Source organism: Micropterus dolomieu, linkage group LG20 (genome assembly GCF_021292245.1).
Source record: "Micropterus dolomieu isolate WLL.071019.BEF.003 ecotype Adirondacks linkage group LG20, ASM2129224v1, whole genome shotgun sequence".
NCBI lineage: Eukaryota > Metazoa > Chordata > Actinopteri > Centrarchiformes > Centrarchidae > Micropterus > Micropterus dolomieu.
Window position 1 is genome coordinate 11,236,390 of NC_060169.1, and position 21,630 is coordinate 11,258,019.

Genomic DNA, 21,630 nt, shown 5'->3' on the forward strand with positions numbered 1-21,630 from the left:
AGCTTATAGCCAGGATGACAGCGGAAGATCACCAGCAGTCCTCTGTAACGGAAAAATGTCTGCCCGTTCTCCAGGTGTTTAAAACCACTGCATCCCTCAGCTCCACACACTGTAGACAGTTTCACAATGAAGGTCTGCTTCTTTTAACAACACACACAATTAAACAAAATTAACTTGAAGTAGTACCTGGAGCATAGATGCAGAGTAGAGCGAACAATGCTATCAGGAGTCCCATCTGAGCTCCCATCTGAATGTGTGTTCAGGATGACACTACAACCTGCTGAGCTGAGATAACAAAGGGTAGGCTGAACAGTGAAATACTTGGAGTGAAAGTGGGAAGAATCAGAGAGCCTGAAGACTGAAGGGAGGGGAGATGTGGTCTGGGGTTACTACAGGATGGGCAGATGGGAGGGAAAAAGGGAGAAAGGAGGGGTAAGTTGGTGCATACGCAAACCACTCAGTGGATAGTGAGGTATCAGGGAAGTGCTCTTTTTGCCAGCTTTATAGTAAGTTGTAACATTTTTACTTGTTTTAACATTTAAAGTGACACACTTAGAAATAAGCAGTTGAGAGAGAGGGCAACATCTAAGCAAACAATCAGTGTAAAAAAATTTCATCTCCACACCTCCGTTTCTCTCTTGCCCTTCACTTCTGTAGTCTCTTGCAAGTAGAGTGTGTGTGTGTGCTGCAAAAATTGACACCTTCAGAAAAATCGGAACCCATCAATTATTCAGAATGCCTGGGCCTGTTTAACATTTCTCACCGTTTGGTAATTATAGTGAGCAGGAAGGCAGAGTGAAGTAGCATACGAACACACACACACACACACACACACACACACACACACACACACACACACACACACACACACAAAATATACACAAAATACAACTCTTAATTTCAAACGAGCCATTTTATTCATTATTGGTAACCAGTTGAACACACACCAGCATACATTAATGTCAGTGTGTTCCTATTTCTTCTAATATTGAAGCCTTCAGTCATCAATACATGTAATACTACAGTACTGATGTGTACATAGCTAAAAGTGCTGCATCACTGGTGCTCCTGCTGTATCTGTGGTAGACGAGGTATCTCACAGACAATAATTGTAAGGTCACCAAAACACTGCTACTTTTAAGTGTTCAGGTATTTAAAGGTGGATTTTTCCGCTAAGAACCTAACTTAAGAAATACTAAATGATATCATATCCCTGCTTTCCTACTTTCTTTCCACGAGTTTCTCTGCTGAGACATGCAGGACTTCCCGCAAGTTAGCATTCAGATTCTTCCCTTCATGAATACTTCTCCATCCACCGTCTCCATCCACCTTTCCATTGAGTTGCTGATCCTTGTTGTCCAGTTTGTGTACCACTCTGAAGGCCTCTAGGAACTCAGTGAAGTCTATACTGCCATCCTTGTTGAAGTCAATACTTCGGGCCAGATCATCGATGGCTTTGTCATTGATATCAACCCCGAGGTGGGCACTGAAGAGACGCCAGGTGTGACGAAACTCCTCAACAGAGATCAGACCTGAACATGACAACACACATACAACCACATTACTGACTTTAAGGAAAAAATTCTGAATTATTGACACATTGTCTCAAAATAGACTTTTTTTTTTTACCTGAATGGTCTTTGTCTATGATGTTGAATATTATCTCAATGTCTGTCCTGTATCTGAACAGAGTTTCAGCCAAGTTTGGAGTGACCTAAAATAAGCAAAAAGGGGATTAGTTAAGCGTAAAAAGTATTGAAAACCTACATGTGCATACATAAAGGCAAAGAAGGCACAACAAACACAAAATGGCTTGAGCTAGCAGCCTCCTCAGGCAGAGTAAAGTAAGTGTCATTAAGTGCCTCTATTTGTGCACACATTGCATATTAAATTCTAACTTTTCTGGATTCAAATGTTTTGTCTTAGTTTAGGAACAAGTCAGTTCCTGGTGATGGGGCAGACATATCCCTTTGGTGTGAGAGACCCAGGTGCAATCCCCCACTGCGACACATCCACCAATGTGTCCCTGAGCAAGACACTTAACCCCTAGTTGCTCCAGAGGCGTGCGACCTGTAAGTCGCTTTGGATAAAAGCATCAGCTAAATGAATAAATGTAATGTAATAATAACCGTGGACTCCTGGATATATACTACAGAAGTGCATCTTATTGTTGCTGTCAGGTGAAAAAACCTCAAGTATCTCCTTGTGGAAATTTTGCATGCCCGATTACATGCTTAAGAAAATGTCTTTTGTTTTCTAAGACTTAAAACTTGATAAAAACCAACAAACCCAGTGTCATCAAGTTTTAAAAGTTCCCAAAAAAAAACTATATATGGATCAAATAAATGTAGGAGTAAAAGTATACTATTAAAATATTAAACTAAAATATGAGGATCTCAAAGTAGACTTTAAGGTCAGTACTGAGTAAATGTACTTGGTTGCTTTGATAAGAAGACCTCTTCGCTTCTCTCACCTGAGGCAAAGAAATCCCCGGTCCCATATCCTCAAAACAGGACTGATACTCCACTCTGCCATCTGGTGCCAGATGGGCTAAGTGTGGACGCAGTGTCCTCCAGGGCACGTCCAGTCTCAGGACAGACTCTAATACCTGAGCCCATTCACTGACTGACACCCTACCTGAAAAAAAAACATATGCTGACATTTAACAACTCCACATGCCAACCTGAGTTAAATACATGTTAAGTAAGGCGCACAGAGTGAGAGAAGCGCACCGTTGTTATTATAGTCAAACTGCTGGAAGCCCAACATCAGTTCAGAGCGATGAGTGAACAGCTTCTCCTTCAGGGCCCTGAGAGCAGAGCCTTCAGCTGCTCGTACTCTGCAGACAGATATGCAAACACAGGTCATTAACTTAGATTGAAAGATTGATCTCGCTTACATTATTTACCAATTTCCATTATTGATACATTTGTCAATTAATTAAACATTTTTGTCTTTACAATGTCATAAAGTAGTGGAAATTGCACATAACGATTACACAGAGCCAGTGGTTGCATCTTCAAATTGCTTGTTTTGTTTTAAATTAAAATTATAATATATAATTAAAAACTATTTAAAACAGACAAATGCAGAAAATCCTCACTTTGGAGAGGCTGGAACCAACTGTTAAATGACCTAAACTAATCCAACATCAAAATTGCTGGTACTGAATCCACAGCTGAGTGTAGTATACAGAAAGGTTTACACTGAGCTGTAGTTATTCTGCCCCATTTTACACAAACACACACATCAGACACCTGTTGTACCTTTGTGTTAGGGTGAGTTTGCGTGTTGTGCGGCTGACTTGGTACTGGTAGAAGCGGGGAACCAGTTCTCTGCCCACTTTGATGTACGCACCACGGTTGCTTCCCACTTCATAATAATTTGACGCTGAGAAAATGGTGATTACCTATAGAACAAACACAAACACATATATTTCGCTAGACTTACACATGTTAGACTTCTGGACAATTTGATTGAATTTATTCCCATCTACCCGTCCACCATGACAGAGCTCATATCCCTCCTGCTTGCACTCATGGGATCTGATGAGCAACTGGAGTCCGTGTTGGAGCAGCAGTCTCTGGCTGACGTCAGGGCCAAAGTAGCACCCTCCTCCTCTGAATGTGTTGGGACTGCAGCCTTCTTGGGTTTTAGGGTCACTCCACAATATATCCACTATCTGCAGGACAGAGGAAAGTGCTAAATAAGACACAGATAGGGCAGAGGTGACCAATAGTCAATTCTCTCCAACTGAATCCAACTCCTCTGACCTGTTTCCATTCCCGTTCATGTTGTGGAGGTGTAGGAGGGGAAACAGAGGACAGAGAGTCCAGGAAAGGCACTTGGAGAACATTGATAGTGTAAGGCATGCTGGGAGAAGACAGGCAAGGATGCGGCGTGAGGCTGGACGGAGTTCGAGGAGAGCAAAGCGAAGACGAGGAGGATGAGGAGGAGGAGGAGGAGGATGAAGTGGAGGCAGCGCTGTCTTGTCGGCTGAGCCTGCATCGCCTCTTTCTAAAGAAAAAAGGGGTAGAAGAAGGGAGTCTGTCTTATTGTACACTGACCTTAAAAACCATGTACCATCTGCAAGAGTCTGTGGGTTGCTGTCAGACCTCTGGTTCGGGGTTCTTTGGTTCTTGTAGTGGCTGCGACTACTGCTGGGACGAGAGCCGTCTGTCGATCTCATTCTTTTCATCTGTCTACAGGACTGACCGATGTCCAGCTGCTCCAAACTGTGTCTGGGAAACCTCAGGGCAGATTTCACCTACAAGAGAATAGAAGAAAAGACAAAAACAAAGTGAGAACCAATATATTTTTTTTCAAAACTGACGTATGTCAAGATTGAAGAAGACCTTTGAGGCAAATTGGTGATTGAGTTTTGGTTATATAAATAGAAGTAACTTGACTTAACAAATGAGTTTAAACACATCCTTGTACTGTACTAATTCTTATCAGGATTAAAGTAAAAAAAAAGTATAAATCTAAAGATACATTACAGATGATTCATTGCTTTCCAGGAGTTACTTTATGATGAATAATTGTACATTTTATTGCAACCATGCCCCCTACTTTAAGCAGTAATTTACTGCATTTCCCAGAATTACTTTTACTAATTTTATGAGAACATGCACATTCAATTATAATTCAGTGAGACTTATTTTGATGAAGAAAAACATGTTTATTTCTAATTAGTGTGGTTCATGATTGATAATTTTCAGTCAAATCTGACAGATTATCTGTTTTCTTTCTGTCAGTCATTCAAAAGAATAAAAACACACACACACACACACACACACACAAAAAGTTAGAGTGGACCTGTTTCTTAAAACCTGCATAATTAAATTTTATTTTACTTTGAATCAAATGACTAGTGTACAACAAGTGTTTCTAATAGTACCACCATAACAGCATTTTTACTTAACTCTGCATCTCTTAAGCTTTTTTTCCCTCTTTTGGTTAAGTGTTTTAGTTGTATGACTGCAAATGAACCATTTGGTTCAGTCTAGGCCACCAACATCAGCACAAAAACTGAAGCCGAAAAGACAAACTCCTTGTGTGCTACCTGGTCAGCAACCTGCTAAGGGTCATAGAAATTAAATTTAGCTGCCTGGCCCCTATTAACTGAGCAGTATGTACAGTTTTTCTGTGCTGGAATATAATACCTGGCCCCTGGTTAGCTATGTGATTATCTAGTCAATCAGACTTTATGAATCCTAGTGAAGAATTTTGTTGTTACAGCACCCACACATTTGTTTTTGATAAAGCAGAAACCAAGTCAATCAATCTAATTTGATTAAATGCAAGTTAAATTAGGTATAGACATCATGTAAGCACCAGACTGTTGTTAGTTTATATTGTGCTTTTGTGATGCATCATTCCAATTTTATTTTAAATTAGCACAATTTGACACATAGTAAAGCTCATACCACAAATATTTATTTTCATTAATTTATGTAAGGTGGCTCTGAATTTTTCAGAATAAAAAAAAAAAAGTTTTTCTGACCCCTAGCGGATAATATGAAATATTGCAGTTAAAGAGTTTGGATGAAGGACAGGTAGATGATAGTTGGCTGCTTGTTCCCACTGACCTTGTGCCTCTCTATGGAGCTGAGGAAGTCCAAGTCCGTCTCGTCTGATATTCCTCCGTGAACTATCAGGATTTTTCCGTCAATGACTGTCGCAATGGGCAGAAGGCTGAAAACCTCCTGAAACAGCTGGAGGATCTCGTGGCCATGAATCTGCACAGAGTAAAAAAATAAATAAAAAAATTCACAGCTTTGTGTAACTCATCTAGATTACTCCTTCAAGCTCCACAAGCTGTGACAGTCAGCAATTACATGGTACAACCTGCAGAACATGCAGCTGAGTTCTGTACATAATAAAAGCAGAATAATGAAATGTATATGGACTTTACTGTACCTTATATTTCTGCATGACTTCTTTTGTGAACCCATATCTGAAACAACAATGTAAATATAGTGTAAACATAGTGTTTTTATTATTTTACTGCTCTCCTGCTTGTGGTAAGCCTAGATGGATGGCTGTTTTCTTTCAACTTTTCTTCCTGCCCACCTGAGGTTCATTATGTGGTCTTCATGGTTTCCTCGGTTCAGGTGCATGTAGTCGGGGTAAAGCAGAAGGTAGGCGAACAGGAGCATGACCACTTCGATCGACTTTTTCCCACGGTCCACAAAGTCCCCATTAAACACATACGGCGTCTCCGCAGAGGGAAGGCCATTCTGAACAGCAGCAACGTGCCAAATCAACACACTGTCACAAACTTTAAATCAGATCTTGGAGAAGTCTTGAGTTGCATGCTCCAGCTATGTTTGATGTAGCTTTGACTGTCATGAACATTCGTTTGTTTAAATCTTATATGTATTTATATAAAATCAGATGATTCTGCATAAAACATCACGTTTTAAAAATCGGTGGTGAATGATGCTAAAGAAAGTGTAAAAAAATATATAGCTTTACCTTATAAAATATGAGAAGTAAGTCATCAAGCCGCCCATGCAGATCACCTGTACCAAAAGGAAAATCACCAATGGTGATTTTTCACTAAATTGATCTCTGATTTTCGAAGCATGTCTAAACAGGACGGTAAATTGCTCCACCTCATCCACCAAACAGTGTTGTTTTTCTTTTTTAGTCACAAGTATTCTTGAGTTTAATGACATGCGAATCTGCAGGTGGAAGCAGCCGTGGAAGAGAAGTCAAGTGCCTGATCAGTGTGCAAACAAACAAGACCTCCTTTCTTGGAACCCTGCCATTAAGATACAGTTAACTGTAGCAGCATCACAGCAGCATATTGTTATGATAAGACATTAACATTTTCACTTTTTTGTTCTCATTTGCAAATGTGTACTGAAAAACAAACAAACGATTTTGAATCTTGAATTAACAAGTGAAACTGAGGTCATGGTTACACACCACATATAGTGATCTCTTTGGTGTAGGATGTTGACAGGTGGATGATGTTGGGCATCTGTTTGAGGAGCTTTTTGGTCTCGTACAGCAGCTGCAGAACATATCTGGCATGTAGTGTCTGTGTGGAGGAAAAGGAATGAGTTCTTACAAGCACCCAAATCTAAACCAGACAATTAAAAGGAAGAGTGAGAGAGACCAAAGAGCAATATTCTGTACCTGCTGCTCCTTAAATGCACTGAGGAGGGCATTTGTATCAGAGACGGAGAGAGGAAATGATAGTCGGGGCCCTGTGTATGATTCTGGGACAGAGATCAAGTTGTAGCAGGTCTCTCTTTCTAACCAGGGTTCGACCACCGGGTCTAGCAGCTGGGAGATCAAATCTGGAGGACACATTCATTTTCACTGGAGGGCACGACTCATTTTTACACTTGTAATGCTAAAACTAGGCAATATCAATAAAATCATATACTACATACTGCTATATGTAATCTTATGTCATGATTTATTTCATATATGATATTGGGCAATGGATTAAACAGTAAAGCAAAAGTATACAATCATTACCTGATATTTCAGGTATAACCAGTATTGAAAGCAAAAGCTGAATCCCAACACTGTGTTATGCTGTGATAATGACTTAAATTAATGTAATGCTTTGATCCATCATGAATTTTGTCAGATCTATGATGAACTGAAACTGTAAAGATGAACTCTGTGGATTTTATTCAGATATCTCTTTACACGTCTTGGAAAGTTACTGCGTATGAAGAAAAAAAGGAGGTAATTGGTCACACTTTAGTGAGCGTTGGGTGGAGCTTAAAGGTTCGTTGTGTAATATTTAGGAGGATCTATTGACGGAAATGCAATATAATATACATAGCTATGTTTTCAGTGGTGTATAAAGAGCTTATGTAATGAACTGTTATGTTTTTATTACCTTAGAATGAGCGATTTCTATCTACATACACCGCAGGTCCCCCCTTACATGGAAGTTGCCATGTTTCTACAGTAGCCCAGAAAGACAAACTGCTCTACAGAGCGCGTTTTGTCACTACATTAAATATGTACAAAGAAGAAGTAGTAGTAATCGTTGTCGTCTGGTTTGTTAGAAATAAGAAGAGAAGTGACATTTAGACAAATGGAGGACCACACATATTATGTAGCACAAAAGTGAGACAGAGAGTGTTGCCATATAGTTTCTCCTACGCTTTTGCAAAGGGAGGGGTGAGCGGTGAGTGAGCAGTTTGTTGCAATTAGCAACCTTAACCACTAGATGCCACAAAAAAATTACACACTGAACCTGTAAGACTGCAAGTTTGAAAATAAAAAAAATCTGGAGGTGTAGAGTTAGAAAGAGGTGCGTTTAGAAGACCTCTGTAGCCCGCTCCCCATCTGTGATTGATATAGCAGCTCTAGCCACTACTAACATAACAGACCCAACTCTTCGACCACTGACAACTTTGGTCAGAGTTGCATTGTGGGTAATGTAGGCGCCAGGTTTTGACAAGGAAGAAGAATGTGTGGAATAAAAACAGACAATATTTGTGGGCTCCTCTTTCATGTAAAAAGGCACTGAATTAATGTATCTCTTAGAAAGATTTTAATTTGTAGTTCTTTGTAATATACAGCTTGTAAAAACACCACATCCGGCTCTGTGTGACCTCAATGATGTATTAAACGACCACTCCAATATGCTAATGAAGCTGATGGCCTCTAATTTATGCAAACAAACAAGGCATGAGCAGACATCTACCTACTGGCTTATTTCTCTTTTGTAAGGCTTTTGTCTATTTCCCCATGTCTCCAAATAAATGTCCTTTATTCTGTCACACACGCATAAACACAGAGGCTGGATATAATAAATACAGACAACAGAGTCTGGCCTCTTTCTATCACTTATGTTGACACAATGTTAAACCCATGAAGAGGATGTGCTGTAGATGTTCACCCATAAGGGCTGACCTAAGGATTAGCTTGTCAATGGAGCATTATGCTTTTTAGCTGGATGAGTGGTCAATACATAAGCCACAGCTGTGTCAGTGCAACACACCAACACATTGGCCTCCACATTCACAGTAGTTGCTAAGCAACAGGGTATAAGCAATTGGTTTCTATTCTAGATGAAAATACAGTGGCATGACTAACAAAAATGGGGTTAATTTGATGGAAATGAAAAATACTTCTATATATAATCTTCTAGTGTAAAAAAATTAGTTAAAAAAAAACTTTTTTAATCATTCAATGTCACATTTAATAACACCAGCTAAAAAGGTTTGTTTAAAGCTATGAAAAAGACAAATGGCTGAGAAAAACCTCACAGATTTAAGTTTCAGTGCTAGGCTGCTTTACAGTGCAAATTAATAAAGTAGAGTAAATTTGTAGTTTCTGCTATTCTTACATGACAGCACATTTACTCTAACATAAAATTGACTCTCCAACATTTCCAAATAACAAGGATTTTAAATATGCATAATACTATCTAATCTTAATATTCTGTACATAAGAGTATTTTGGTTCCTAACCTGGCCCATTTCCATTCAGCTGAGTGAAGTTGTCGAGCATGAAACTAAAGAAACTGGAGAGCTGAAGAAAGAAAGAAAGAAAGAAAAAAATGTGTTTAAGCTTTATGATGATTCTGAAAATTAGCATACAGAAATGCTGAGAGTTACCTGTAGCTGGTCCTGTTCCCCGGCATATTCGATGGACTGAAAGATGTTCCAGGTATACCTGCGTCTCATCTCCAAACGGGCCATGTAGCGCCGGTACCATCGCTGGATCAAAACAGCCGCCTTCATAGCTACAACAAAACACCAGCTGTTATATTTTGTTTTTCAATGGGTTTCAAGTTTAAATATCTGGAGTCACATACATACAGTACATGAATAAGACATGTGAGGCTCTTTAGTATAACACAGCAAAGTGAGAGGAATGTTCCTTTACATATGCATCTCTCATTCAAGAATGGATTCTGACCCAAAAGCTGAAGCTAATTCCACGGCATCTTTTGTAAATTAGCACTCTGGAAAACATAATCACGTAAATATGCACACAGATACATGCAAATGTCAGACTGATCTCTAGAGATGAGCAGCATCTTACTCAGAGCCGGGGTGGGAGTCTTAACTGTGTCATCTGTAAGAAGAAAACATACATTTCAGGTAATTGAATAAAATCATGTGCAAGGCAAGACACCCCCCCCACACACACACACACACACAGTGAGAGAGATAACAAGACACAGGGGAGGTCATGAGCAACAGTGGGACTGGAAAAAATAAGCAAATTAAAAGAGCTTTCATGAGAAACAAAGCTCAGAGAGAGGAAGGAAGATAAAACTGGAGATAGAAAAGCACCATCTGTCAAACATCTGGTGTGTGTGCGTGTGCAACAAGTCTGAGGAAAATTTACTACTGCAAAAACAACATAGTATCGTGTTGATGCCTAAAATACTGAACTAATATACTGCTGCCATGACTACTGCTAATAATACACAGCAGCATCTCCCAAATAATGTTCCAAAATGCTTTAAGGAGATCGACATGATAGAAACAGTGTTAAGTGCAAGATATTCACTTACTGTGATATAAAACAGACAAATATTTATATTGGAGAAGCGGCAAACAGAGAATGTTTGACATTTTTGCTTTTTTTAAAAAATGACAAAAAAGATCTGTTTATTTTTCTGTCGATTGAGTAATTGATCAACTTTTTGAATGAAAATTGGGAAATCAGTGTGTATGTTGGACTGTAAATGTAATTTTTGAGATTTTAAAATAAAAGCAAGGTGTATGTAGACAAGACACATCAGTTACACTATGTTCCCTTTTGTCTGTGAAGGTTCTCAGTCATCCAAGGAAGCTTGTCCCACATGCCAGGTGTAGAAAAATGTCAATTCTAATTTGATACCTATATATGTTTCAAAAGTCAAATCCTTCCAGCTGATGGGACCAAAATAAAGTCCTGGACTGAGAGAAAGGACCATAATAACAACTGCAACTGACCTTTTGAACCAGTAAAATCTTTAAACCAGCCATACATCTTTACCTGTCTCTACTCCTTTCCTTTGTGTCTCAGTAGCAACAGAGGTGCCACATCCCATGACGACCCAGAAGGATGTTCCAGGGTAACATCAGACAGTTTTTCCTAAGCTATGCCATGAGACCTGAAAAGTAAAACCACCATTGTTGTTATGCTGCATCAGATGGTGGTTGAAATACAGACACCTAGAAACACACCTGCAGGGGTCAGAATTGACTCTTATATGAACAATATAATAACATAATACCGCTATAAAGTCACAATTTATCAAATTAGTGGAATAATTAGTGGTTAAGGCTCAAAGTAGGTTTCCTTCCAGCTCGTGTCAACCCTTAAGCAAATGTTCATGAAAATTAAACTTCAATTTACAAACCTCAGGTTCCAGTAACTAAGCCCTAGAAGTAAAACGAAGCTTGTAAATGGCTGCTATTCACGCTTCAACACTCAAACAGCCCGTGCTTTTAGAAGATAAGAGAATTTGTATATCACAAATCAAATTAAAAGAAAAAAAATTGCTTATTGCGCATATGGATAATTTTCCTAGTATACTCCAAAGCCGTGCTTATTTTACGCATCCGGTGCAACGCATCACAGTGTTGGTTTTTGATGGTTCCTACCTGCAGTTGGTATCTGCGCGATCCAGAAATCATGATTGGGACACACAATCCATGTGTTGTACAAAAAAACCCGTTGCTTGCATCGAAACTGCAGACAAAGGCCAAACGATTGTTAAGAGACGGTCTGAGTGGAAAAGCTAATAGCTGAGAAGGTGTGGAGGATTCAGCAGCTCCTGCAGCAGGAGGTGAGGTGGAGTGAAACCGTAATACAAAAGGGAGGGATCGCTGCTCATCCTTCACATGACGTTACAATATTTTCTAAAGAATTACCACCATGTCCTGACTATTTAGTCTCAACAGGTGCCACTTAACACAGAGTATTGCGATGATGTTACTGGAACTAGCCACGAAAAATGCTGTGGATTATTGTGGTTCTCATGACTTACTTTTCAGGCCCATAACAAGTTCTTTAATACAGCACTTGTTTTCTGTTGTGTGACTTCAAGGTTATTCTGGACCCATTGTCTCGTTTAAAACATACAATCAAATCCAAAGTCAACATCCACATGTGTGGAAAAGTTGGTTAATATAAAACTTAGCGAAGACAGCTCCAGTGACATTTAAATTTACATTAAAGGCAAGCAGTAGGACTCAAGTTATAACATGCTTTCATTTTCTGTTTTGAATGCAGAGACGACCTTGCTGGATTTAAGAGTCACCTTTTTAAAATTTGAAAGACTGCAGAAAGCAGCCAGATAAGGTTGGTCCTACTAAAGCATGTTAGCCAGAAATATGTAAAGAGGAATCCACCATTTCAAGTGAACCAAATTTGAGAACTGCGATGAGACAAAAACCCAGCCATACCAGGAATTAGCATTCAAAACCTGACAAAGCCTGTCACTACACCCTCTTACATCTCAACATTTCAATTGTTCAGCTTTGTTGAAGACGGTTTGTCATTAATATGTTCCATAAACAATCAGCTCACTTACTGCTATAGAGGTGAGGACTTAATGTTTTTACTTACTACTTGGCATCATTATACAAAACTTGCATATAGGCAAAGATTTAATTTAGAATAAAGTCTTTAATGATAAAAACAACATTTATGTACAGCTCAGGTCCAACTCTTCATGCTGCAGTTCTCGTATGAATCCTCCGTCGTACTAGTGTGACAGCAGCATTGATCTCCTGCAGCGTGATCACTTTTAGTCTGTTGGTTCGTGACAGCCGGGAAGCCTCCAAGCTCACCAGTCTGAGTAGGACTGGTTTGGGAAAACTCAGCCGACGGTCAATGAAGTCCGGACTCCTCATCTCAGCTGGACAGACCTGCAGAAGAGATGAGAAGCTGAAGGAGGTTTTGAGCAGCATTATAGGACACTTTTCATAGTCTCCATCCAAGACACTGTAACCTGTATAATCCACTAGGAAAGACCTGCTGTAATATTATATATCATTCCATGAAAAAAAACCAAGACGACAAGTCTTTGGTCAAGGTTTAAACATCACGTGTCCACTCAAGTTGGTGCTGTTGTTCTAACCTCTTTATGAGCTCTGTAGATGAGAGTGGAGTGAGCTCGGATCCTCCTCTTTCTTTGTGAAGGAAACTTGCGTGTGGCTCTGACAGGAGCTTTCATTTCGCTGTTTAACTTGGTCAAAAACACACTCAAAAAGAAACCAACTGATGAAATTAACAGCACCTCCTTCAGAAGGCCACCAAGCCCGAGACCAGAATAGAAAAAAGAACGTGTGAGGAGTGAAAAAGATGTTTTAATTAACACAAATAGAACACAACTTTGCTTAATTAGGCTTAATTGCTTTCACCCACCATGCTTTGAATCCCTGGGTGTTCAGTTCAGATGCCTGTAGCCTGAGTATCTAACATGGAGAGAGAAGTATCAACAGGAGTATGTCTGTTTAAAACCTCACATGTGATAACACTTAACCATGTTAATCCATATTCCCATAATTTACTTCAAAATTCATTAAACAATAAAAAAATAAACACACAATATCAGTTTTTTCTTTAATGATAATAAAAATAATTTAATTCAAGTACGTTTCTAAGAAGATTTACCCCTAGATGCCTGTGGGTCAAAAGAAATAGCTAACTATACTAACTTGTCATATTATCTCTTTTTAAATGTTTTTTCATTACCTCTTCTAGTAGTGGAAATTAAATGTTGGCTATATACATTAAATGTTGGCTATATAAATTTATTTACTTTTCTATCTTTCTTTCTTTAATATATATAGTATTAACATTAACGAGATAATGCTTTAAGAAAAAGCAGAATACATACAAAAACAGCCATAAATTAACCTAAAAGTAGACCTTCTGGTCAATCATATGGATCACAAGGCCCAGCATAAGCCAACACCACCCTCCGGCTCCTTCTCTCTCACTCTTTTGCACACACACACAACCCAAATCTGTCACATGACCAATTGACCACTCTGGCTCTTGTTTTTTATGCAGGATTTTTGACTTGACCCCTTTGACTGTGCAGTGATTTCCAGAATGTACGGTGGTGCTGGTGGTCGTTGATGGTGGTGCGTGAACAGCTGCAGGAAGGGCTTTGTCAGATAAGGACGGCATTAGGTAAGGCCATTAGTGTCCTGTGGATTATTGTAATCCAGCCTCTCTATCACTGCTGCCTTGGTTGCTCAGTCTACAGTCGGTAGGTTGGAAGATGGCTCTCAACATGCAGCGTTTCCTGCTGGCCCTGCTTCTTCTGGGAGCTAACGGTACGATTTCAGTCAGTTTACACTTTGGTCCTTGTGAACCCATAATCTGTGTGATTTGAAAGCAGAAATCTTTGAAGGAGTTAAGTCACCTCAAACTTAATATGTTGAAGAAAACCTTGAAACGCTGATCTGAACAAACTGATTCCTAATGTGGAATTTGACAAATACATCAGATTTCCTCAGTAATCCTTAAGATTGTCATCCTGGTTTTTCTTAGGTGACATCATACTTTATTCTCTCTGTGTTTATTTACTACCGTATATGTGGTTAAATTGACAGATTGATGCACAGATTTTGTTTGCTACAATGGATGACTACTGTGTCCTAACAGTCTTGTTTTGTTTTTTCCTCTGTGCTTCTTCGGCTGGCTGACATTTGTTTCGTCTTTCTGTCCATCTGCCTGAACAGTGTTCATCAGCATTCATGCTCAAGAGGTATGAAGAAACCTAATCAAAATGTCAGAGATGATTTTACTCTTTAAAAGCAGCAGTTTAGATCAGCCACACCAGAAACATCTCAGCTTGGAGTTTATTTCTCTCCAATTGAACACCAGAAATCTGCTGTGATGAGAAATAAGAAGGTTTCAGTCTCTGCTGCATCATTGTCTTTTCAGCCATCAGTGAAAATATTTTTTCTATTATATTTCTACGACTGTTTTCTATTTCTTATGATACTATTTTAGATTGCATGTATTAAATGTTGTTTGTGTGTGTTTATATGAGATTGGAGTGTCTGAGGCGTGGACCAGCAGGTCTTGCAAATGTGATTGTGAAGGAGGAGAATCCCCGACTGAGTTTTCATCCATTGGGACTGGCTCTTCCATGGTGCGAGGAGTGGACTGCATGCCAGGTTAAAAACCATCAAATACAGCCTTCTCTCTAACCCCCCTTTATGCCAATAACCTGTAACTTTCTTAAAAATACACTTATTCATTAGTGCAATTGAATGGTTTTCATTTAGTGCACTTAAATCTCAAACTGATGTTTTATCCAAGTGTGAAATTACATTTTGCATCATGTGCACTTTACCACACATTGAGCACGGATTTTCCAAGCTCTAATGAGGCCATTCTTTGACCTACTAATTAAGAGATTTTGTTGATTGGATGATCAAAATGAATCATTAAACTAATAGTAGTACTTGTAACGAGGAGTAAATTGTGATGGCAGTGTTAGATTCAGATAATGAACACGCAAAGCTGTGAGCTAACTGAGATAGTGGACGAGGACAAGAGTATATCTGCTGTATGTATGCTGTATATCTGACTGTTTAACCTGCTGGAAATGTACAATGCTGTAGGTCTGCAACTAACAATTACTTTTTATTATGAATTAATCTGTCAAATATTTCTGTAATTAATGGATTCATCATTGTGTTTTTGTAATCCAAATAAGCTCAATTTACTATAAAATAAGCAAAACTGCAAATCTTCACATTTAAGACGCTTAAACCACAAATTTTGGGACATTTTGCTTGAAAAATTATTTCAATGAATAATCTGTTATCAAAATAGTTTCAGGTTAAATTCCTGTCATTTGATTAATCAAAGAATCACTTAAGTTCTACCGTGCAGATGGATCGAGAGTTTAAATGTGTGTGTGTGTGTGTGTGTGTGTGTGTGTGTGTGTGTGTGTGTGTCTATATGTACATGTACATGCATGAATGCATTAGAGTCCAGATTTGTCACCACAGGGTGGACATGCTCCACTAGACATCCTCAGAGACGGTGATGCAGATGGAGCTGTGAAAAGAAACAGAAATACCTTCGCTAACATTGCAGAGTCAAAATTTACTTTCTCATGTGGCAGATTATTTTCATTCATGGAAGTGTAGTTGGTCATGTTCAAATGCTCAAAGAATTATTGTATCGCACAAATACAAACCAAAAAATACTTACTTGGTTAAAAATGAAACTCCATTCTAGACCTTGGAAACCGCAGCTGTCAATCTATTGATCTCAACATCCAGTCATACTTGGAAACACATGGAAATGTCCATTTTTCACTTCATTCTGTGAAAACTGCTACCTGTTTTGAGATCTCCTGCAAAGACACAAACAAACAAAGATATCTCATGGCTGCCTCATTGGGCCTGAGATGTAACCATCAGACTTGAATTATGTCAGGCTTGAAGGGAAGAAGGCTGAATTGATGTACAGTGAGAGGGTTTTCCTTGGTGATTCAGAGTGTCAAGTGAGCCACAAATCACATGGCAACCGGTGACAAAGAGGAGAAAGGAGTTCAGCAGATAATCATTATCTCAGAACATGATGCTCAGATTACGGGGCTCTTAATAGACTGTGCCAATCACACAATCACAGAAACCAGTAATTATGGACCTGGTGATGATAAATGATGAGTGAGGCAGACTTTCTTGCTCAGCCTTAGACTTTATTCCACCTCAGTTCCTCATGTCTCACCTTTTGGTTTTTCCATTAATTCAGCCATCTCAATATGTTTCACTTATCTCCTTCGCTCACACAGGCTCTGCTGTATGCGTTGTAATACTGGGATTAGACAGGATGTGACCCTGTGCCAGATAGGCTTAAGCCAGTAGTAAGAAAAGTTCAGCAGGTTTCTGCTCTATGCATCTGCAGCTGATGTTTTTTCTCTGAAACTTTCAGAAAACAACCTCACTCATGCAGCTCTCTCATCTTTCCCATAAATTTATTTAGAATATATATTGACTATGTCAACAAAGGACACACGTGTTTTTAGTGGAAGTGAGAGGGCAGATTGACAGATCAAAACATGGGAGCAACACAGAGCTAAAGCTGTGGATAGAGCATGGCCATCTGTCCGCCTGCCGCCCTAATGGACATCGCTGATCTCTAACTGGAAAATTAAACTGCAGGCTTTTAGGATGGGATATGGGCTGCTAACGGCAGGGGCTTTGGGAGCAGGACGGTGTGATGATGGGACTCAGCAGGGGTGAGCATGGAGAGAGAGGAAAGGATAGAGAGATGGAGAATTAAGGATCTACTGTATAAAGGCTTAGCGATGATCACTTGCTGGTCACATTTCAGTGTTTTAATGCTTAGCTGCTGGCAGATGTGTTTGTGTTCTCCATCATGGTGATGACCTTGAAATCCATGTATCCAGGAGGTCTGTTAGTGAAAAACAATGATATTAACTGAAATAGCTGCAGTGAGTTAAAAGACGAGCAGTTTTAACATCGTTGCACTGGCAATCTGTTTCTTTTAGGATTGATTTAAAAATTCTTCTAACCACAATTAGAATCAGAAGGAGCTTTATTGCCAAGTAGTGTTTTACACATAAAAGGAATTTTCTTTGGTGTTAAGGTGCAGACAGACATACAGTTGACATAAATAGATGTAGAAATATATACATATGTAATAAACAAATGCAAGTTATATAAGAATAACAGAAGAATAGAGAAAAATAATACAACTGTCAATATAAAAAAAAAAAAAAAAAAAAATAGAAATGATAATAAAAATAAAAATAACAATGGAACAACAAATTAACAACAAATATGTGCAATGTGCCAGGTTTAAGGCCAGGCATGGGCTGGCACCTTCATATATCCCCAGAACGCAGACTGAGATCCTCTGGTAAGACACTGCTAGCTATTCCAAGGTCTAGGCTAAAAAAAAAGGAGACAGCTTTTGATGTCAGGGCCCCTACACTGTGGAGCAGTCTACCAGAGGTGATCAGGCTCGCAGAGTCTGTTCCTGGCTTTATATTACTTCTTATGACACATTTTTACAAAAAAACTTTGACTTGTTTATGTTTCATTTATTGAGTATTTAATTGTACATTGACTTTTGACTTTTGTATACTTGTTGTACACCTCTCTGTGTGATACTGATTGCTTTTTGAATTGTCTGTTTTGCATTTTGCACTTTGTTACCTGTATTGAAAAGTGCAATACAAATAAAGTTGTATTATTATTATTATTATAAATAACAAAAGAGATTTAAATAAAGACCTCTTATAACTTTGTCTCCGATCTACCTGCAGAGTGTCCGTACCACAAGCCTCTGGGCTTTGAGGCCGGATCAGTGAATCCAGACCAGATCACCTGTTCCAACCAGGACCAGTACACCGGCTGGTTCTCATCATGGCTCCCAAGCAAGGCCCGGCTTAATGGTCAGGGCTTTGGGTAAGTACATGCCAACAAGTAGACTTGATATTACCAGATAGTAATTCTAGTAATCTATTTTTTAATAGAGATTTGCTTTGATTTTAGCTTGTAAAATGTTGCCTTTCCCAGAGACTGTTCTGTCTCAGGGAAAAAAAACCCTAATAAACAAATGTCTAGGCGTCTGCCATCTGTGAAGAACAGTATTATAAAAAGTGTGCTCACAGAAAATGTAACCCATCTCTCATTAAGTAAGGGGCATTTGTTAAGGTTGACATGCCAATATGCGTTTGCTTAAAAATATAAATATAAATAAGACATTGCAAGAATATGCCAAATGAAAATGCTGACTGTAAGGAGCTGTACGCTCAGTATCGAAGCCTTAAAACCTTCAACCAGAATATAATATTGCAGTGTTTATTTCTCTATATATTATTATATATAATAATATATAAATATATTTTATAATATTTTTTATACTTTATTTATTTTAATGTCTTTCTCTTTAAGAAAATACTTTTTCAGATATTTTCAGATATCAAGCAAAAACAACTTAACTTAACCCCAATTTAAACCCTCCTGTATGAATTTATTAAATGGATTTTATAAAAATCAAAAACTGTGAAATACCCAACATTTGTGTCATAGGCTTGGTCAGATTCTCAATCTTTTGTTCCTTTGTTTTGCATTTGCATTTATGTGGTGCTTCTTTAGTTTTGGTGTTCTAACCAAACATCATTTTCACAGACCAAAAGACATTTTGAAATGAAAAGTAAGAAAACCACACAGTTAAATAATAAAACTAACAATGAATTCCATTTTGTTTACTATAGAGTCCTGGTATTGCGTATTCCAGTCACTGTCACACCAGTGTCATGACTTACTATAACAGAGCCATTGTTATTGTTGTTATTAGTAGTACAGTAACCTGTGATTTTCCTACAATGAAAAAGGCATATAACCTGCTATATTTTATGCCTCTTTCTTTGTTATTCACTCTGAGAAAACATCAGCTAACAAAACTGAACCAACGTCCATGTGTGCATGTGTTGTAAACAAGCCTAACTCCTGCATTACATCCAATGTTGGTGTTTCTCCTCCAGGTGTGCCTGGCTGTCTAAGTTCCAGGACAGCAGTCAGTGGCTGCAGATTGACCTGAGGGAGGTGATGGTGGTGTCAGGGATCCTCACTCAGGGTCGCTGTGACGCTGATGAGTGGATCACCAAGTACAGCGTTCAGTACCGTACAGATGAAAACCTCAACTGGATTTACTACAAAGACCAGACTGGAAACAACAGGGTCAGTTGAATCCAGTCAAAGCTAAAAAAAACCCAAAACACTATATTGTATGAGACACAATCAGTATGTGTAGGTTACATCTGACATCAAAGTTCTGCCATTTAACAACACAGCACTGACTGTCTTAATGGTGACATCATAAATTGAAAAACTAAACATTAGAGTTTTATTTTTGTGAAAATAGAAACATTTGCATACATACAGTACATTTATTATAATATATTTTTAATATGTTAAATATGTGTTACTGGCCAATTTATTTTTGATGTTTCAACTACAATGCTCTCTTGAACAGGTTAATTAGCTGAAGAAATTGCTTTTCTTTACTTCATATCTTTTTGCCTGTTGTACTGACAAATAAACACTACAACATCTACACTACAAAACATCTATAGCGGTCACCTGGACCTTGAAATTTTAATTTTGCATTTTTCACAATTTTCTGATATGTTGATTTTAAAACTTTTTGATTAATCGAAGAAAAATGATTGCAATATAATTACAAAAGCAGTATATTCAGTTAACTTCAGTCATTATTAATGTCTGTCTAAACTAATCTGTCCTGACCTTTCACTCCTCTCTCCTCAGGTGTTTTATGGAAACTCTGACCGCTCCTCGTCTGTGCAGAACCTCCTGCGGCCACCCATCGTGGCACGTTACATCCGCATCCTCCCCCTCGGATGGCACACACGCATTGCTCTGCGCCTGGAGCTGCTGCTCTGCATGAACAAATGCATCTGAACCTTTTCTCCTGCCATCCCAGAGGCCTTGTCCAAAACATCCATCCATACCTGTGTGGTCGGTTATTATATCCACAGATTTAGCCCCCTCCAGCTACATGTATAAAACCACAAATTGAGACAATAATATTCTGTTTAAAATCTTTTTAAATACACACTACAGTTTGACTTACGTGATTTCATTAAAACATTTGTTTGATATGCTCAATGAGCTTTCATTCACTCCACTCTCCATTGTCTGTGTTAAAACAGTCTCACACTGGGGGCTTTAATGTGTTGAGTTCTCAATAGATTGTTCCATTTGAAATGAAATGGCATAAATTCAAAGCAATAATTAGGCATCAAGAGGGAGAGGTAGCGTTGCTATGGATGTTGTATCCACTGGTCTGAAATAAGCTCTTCCAAAACATTTCTGTCCTTCTGTGAAATCCTGTCTGCTTCTCCTGATATTTAATGGTAAACAGGGAATTTATAGTTCTGCTCTCAGTCAGTCTCTCCTTCTTATTTTCCCTAAAGGACACGTCAGGTAATACTCTACATTTTTCTTACTGTCAAAAAATCCCATGAAAAGAACAAAACTAACAGTGAATTGATTGTACCAACAAGTACCGTTTCCTTTATTTGAAATATATTTATTTTATTATTCCCAAAAACTATTAAAAACACATCAATGAACCACACTGTTGCACTGGGTGATATGTTTCTTCATTGCAAAGAGCATAGGCTCTATAGTTTATCTAAAGTGAATACACCCCCTCCTGCAGGTCTAAATACTCAATGGGTCATTGTGTGACAAATGCGTATTAGTCCGCAGCTGAAAATAGTCCCAAACAAATGCATTATATGCTCCCGTTTGAGTAATGTTTGCAAAAAAAATTGTATCCAGCTGTTTTAGGAAATTAATAAGCCTTTTTAGTATAAAGTATATAATTGTGACCACCCTTTTTGTGTACCAAATGTGGATTAATCTGCAACTGAAAATAGTCACCAACAAATGCACTATTTACACCAGTTTTAAGTAATGTTTTGTCTGAACTATGAACAAATGGTCTTGCCTGACAGACAAGGCTGACACTAACATGTTGCTGATTTGGGGATTTTCATGGGATTTGTTGATAAATAAAATGTGAAATTATGCCAGGCCTTTTCTTAAAATATGCATGTGGTCTTCCTTCCTGTTTTCTCTTTTGTTCACCATTTTAATCTCAGGC

At 38.5% G+C, this 21,630-nt stretch overlaps 2 protein-coding genes across 10 annotated transcripts; one reads left to right on the plus strand and one right to left on the minus strand.

The window, feature by feature from the left end:
- Positions 1-945: 945 nt before the first annotated feature.
- Positions 946-13,323, minus strand: ppef1 (protein phosphatase, EF-hand calcium binding domain 1). 2 transcript variants are annotated; one of them, XM_046033486.1, is made up of 21 exons: positions 13,070-13,323; positions 11,975-12,857; positions 11,589-11,676; positions 10,978-11,095; positions 10,033-10,065; positions 9,603-9,730; positions 9,456-9,516; positions 7,150-7,313; positions 6,937-7,051; positions 6,481-6,527; positions 6,076-6,242; positions 5,923-5,959; positions 5,592-5,741; positions 4,116-4,267; positions 3,774-4,017; positions 3,497-3,682; positions 3,267-3,409; positions 2,733-2,839; positions 2,474-2,637; positions 1,630-1,714; positions 946-1,532 (listed from the first exon to the last, which is right to left on the minus strand). In XM_046033486.1, exons 4-21 carry the CDS (start codon positions 11,030-11,032, stop codon positions 1,222-1,224), a joined length of 2,349 nt encoding a protein of 782 aa, XP_045889442.1. In that variant the 5' UTR covers positions 11,033-11,095; positions 11,589-11,676; positions 11,975-12,857; positions 13,070-13,323; the 3' UTR covers positions 946-1,221. The 2 variants fall into 2 exon arrangements, with proteins under 2 accessions (XP_045889442.1, XP_045889443.1); XM_046033487.1 differs by lacking the exons at positions 11,589-11,676; positions 11,975-12,857; positions 13,070-13,323 and adding an exon at positions 11,345-11,484.
- On the plus strand, positions 11,607-20,627 carry rs1a (retinoschisin 1a). Of its 8 annotated transcripts, none has more exons than XM_046033492.1 (8): positions 11,607-11,773; positions 12,220-12,288; positions 14,039-14,130; positions 14,685-14,710; positions 14,999-15,125; positions 18,260-18,401; positions 19,484-19,679; positions 20,268-20,627. In XM_046033492.1, the coding sequence occupies exons 3-8, from the start codon at positions 14,076-14,078 to the stop codon at positions 20,418-20,420; spliced, it is 699 nt and encodes a 232-aa protein (XP_045889448.1). In that variant the 5' UTR covers positions 11,607-11,773; positions 12,220-12,288; positions 14,039-14,075; the 3' UTR covers positions 20,421-20,627. The 8 variants fall into 8 exon arrangements, with proteins under 8 accessions (XP_045889448.1, XP_045889447.1, XP_045889452.1 ...); XM_046033488.1 differs by having other exon boundaries at positions 11,611-11,773; positions 14,039-14,276; XM_046033491.1 differs by lacking the exon at positions 12,220-12,288 and having other exon boundaries at positions 14,008-14,130.
- Positions 20,628-21,630: the final 1,003 nt, after the last annotated feature.

Excerpts from the sequence above, each read along its gene's own strand:
- ppef1 (XM_046033486.1), bottom strand. The coding sequence starts at position 11,032 with ATGGGATGTGGCACCTCTGTTGCTACTGAGACACAAAGGAAAGGAGTA. Across the intron at positions 7,314-9,455 it reads GCTGAATGGAAATGGGCCAG|ATTTGATCTCCCAGCTGCTA; the intron begins GTTAGGAACCAA and ends TGTGTCCTCCAG. Across the intron at positions 5,960-6,075 it reads GACCACATAATGAACCTCAG|ATATGGGTTCACAAAAGAAG; the intron begins GTGGGCAGGAAG and ends TTGTTGTTTCAG.
- rs1a (XM_046033492.1), top strand. The coding sequence starts at position 14,076 with ATGGTGGTGCGTGAACAGCTGCAGGAAGGGCTTTGTCAGATAAGGACG. Across the intron at positions 14,711-14,998 it reads TCAGCATTCATGCTCAAGAG|ATTGGAGTGTCTGAGGCGTG; the intron begins GTATGAAGAAAC and ends TGTTTATATGAG. Across the intron at positions 18,402-19,483 it reads CTTAATGGTCAGGGCTTTGG|GTGTGCCTGGCTGTCTAAGT; the intron begins GTAAGTACATGC and ends TTTCTCCTCCAG.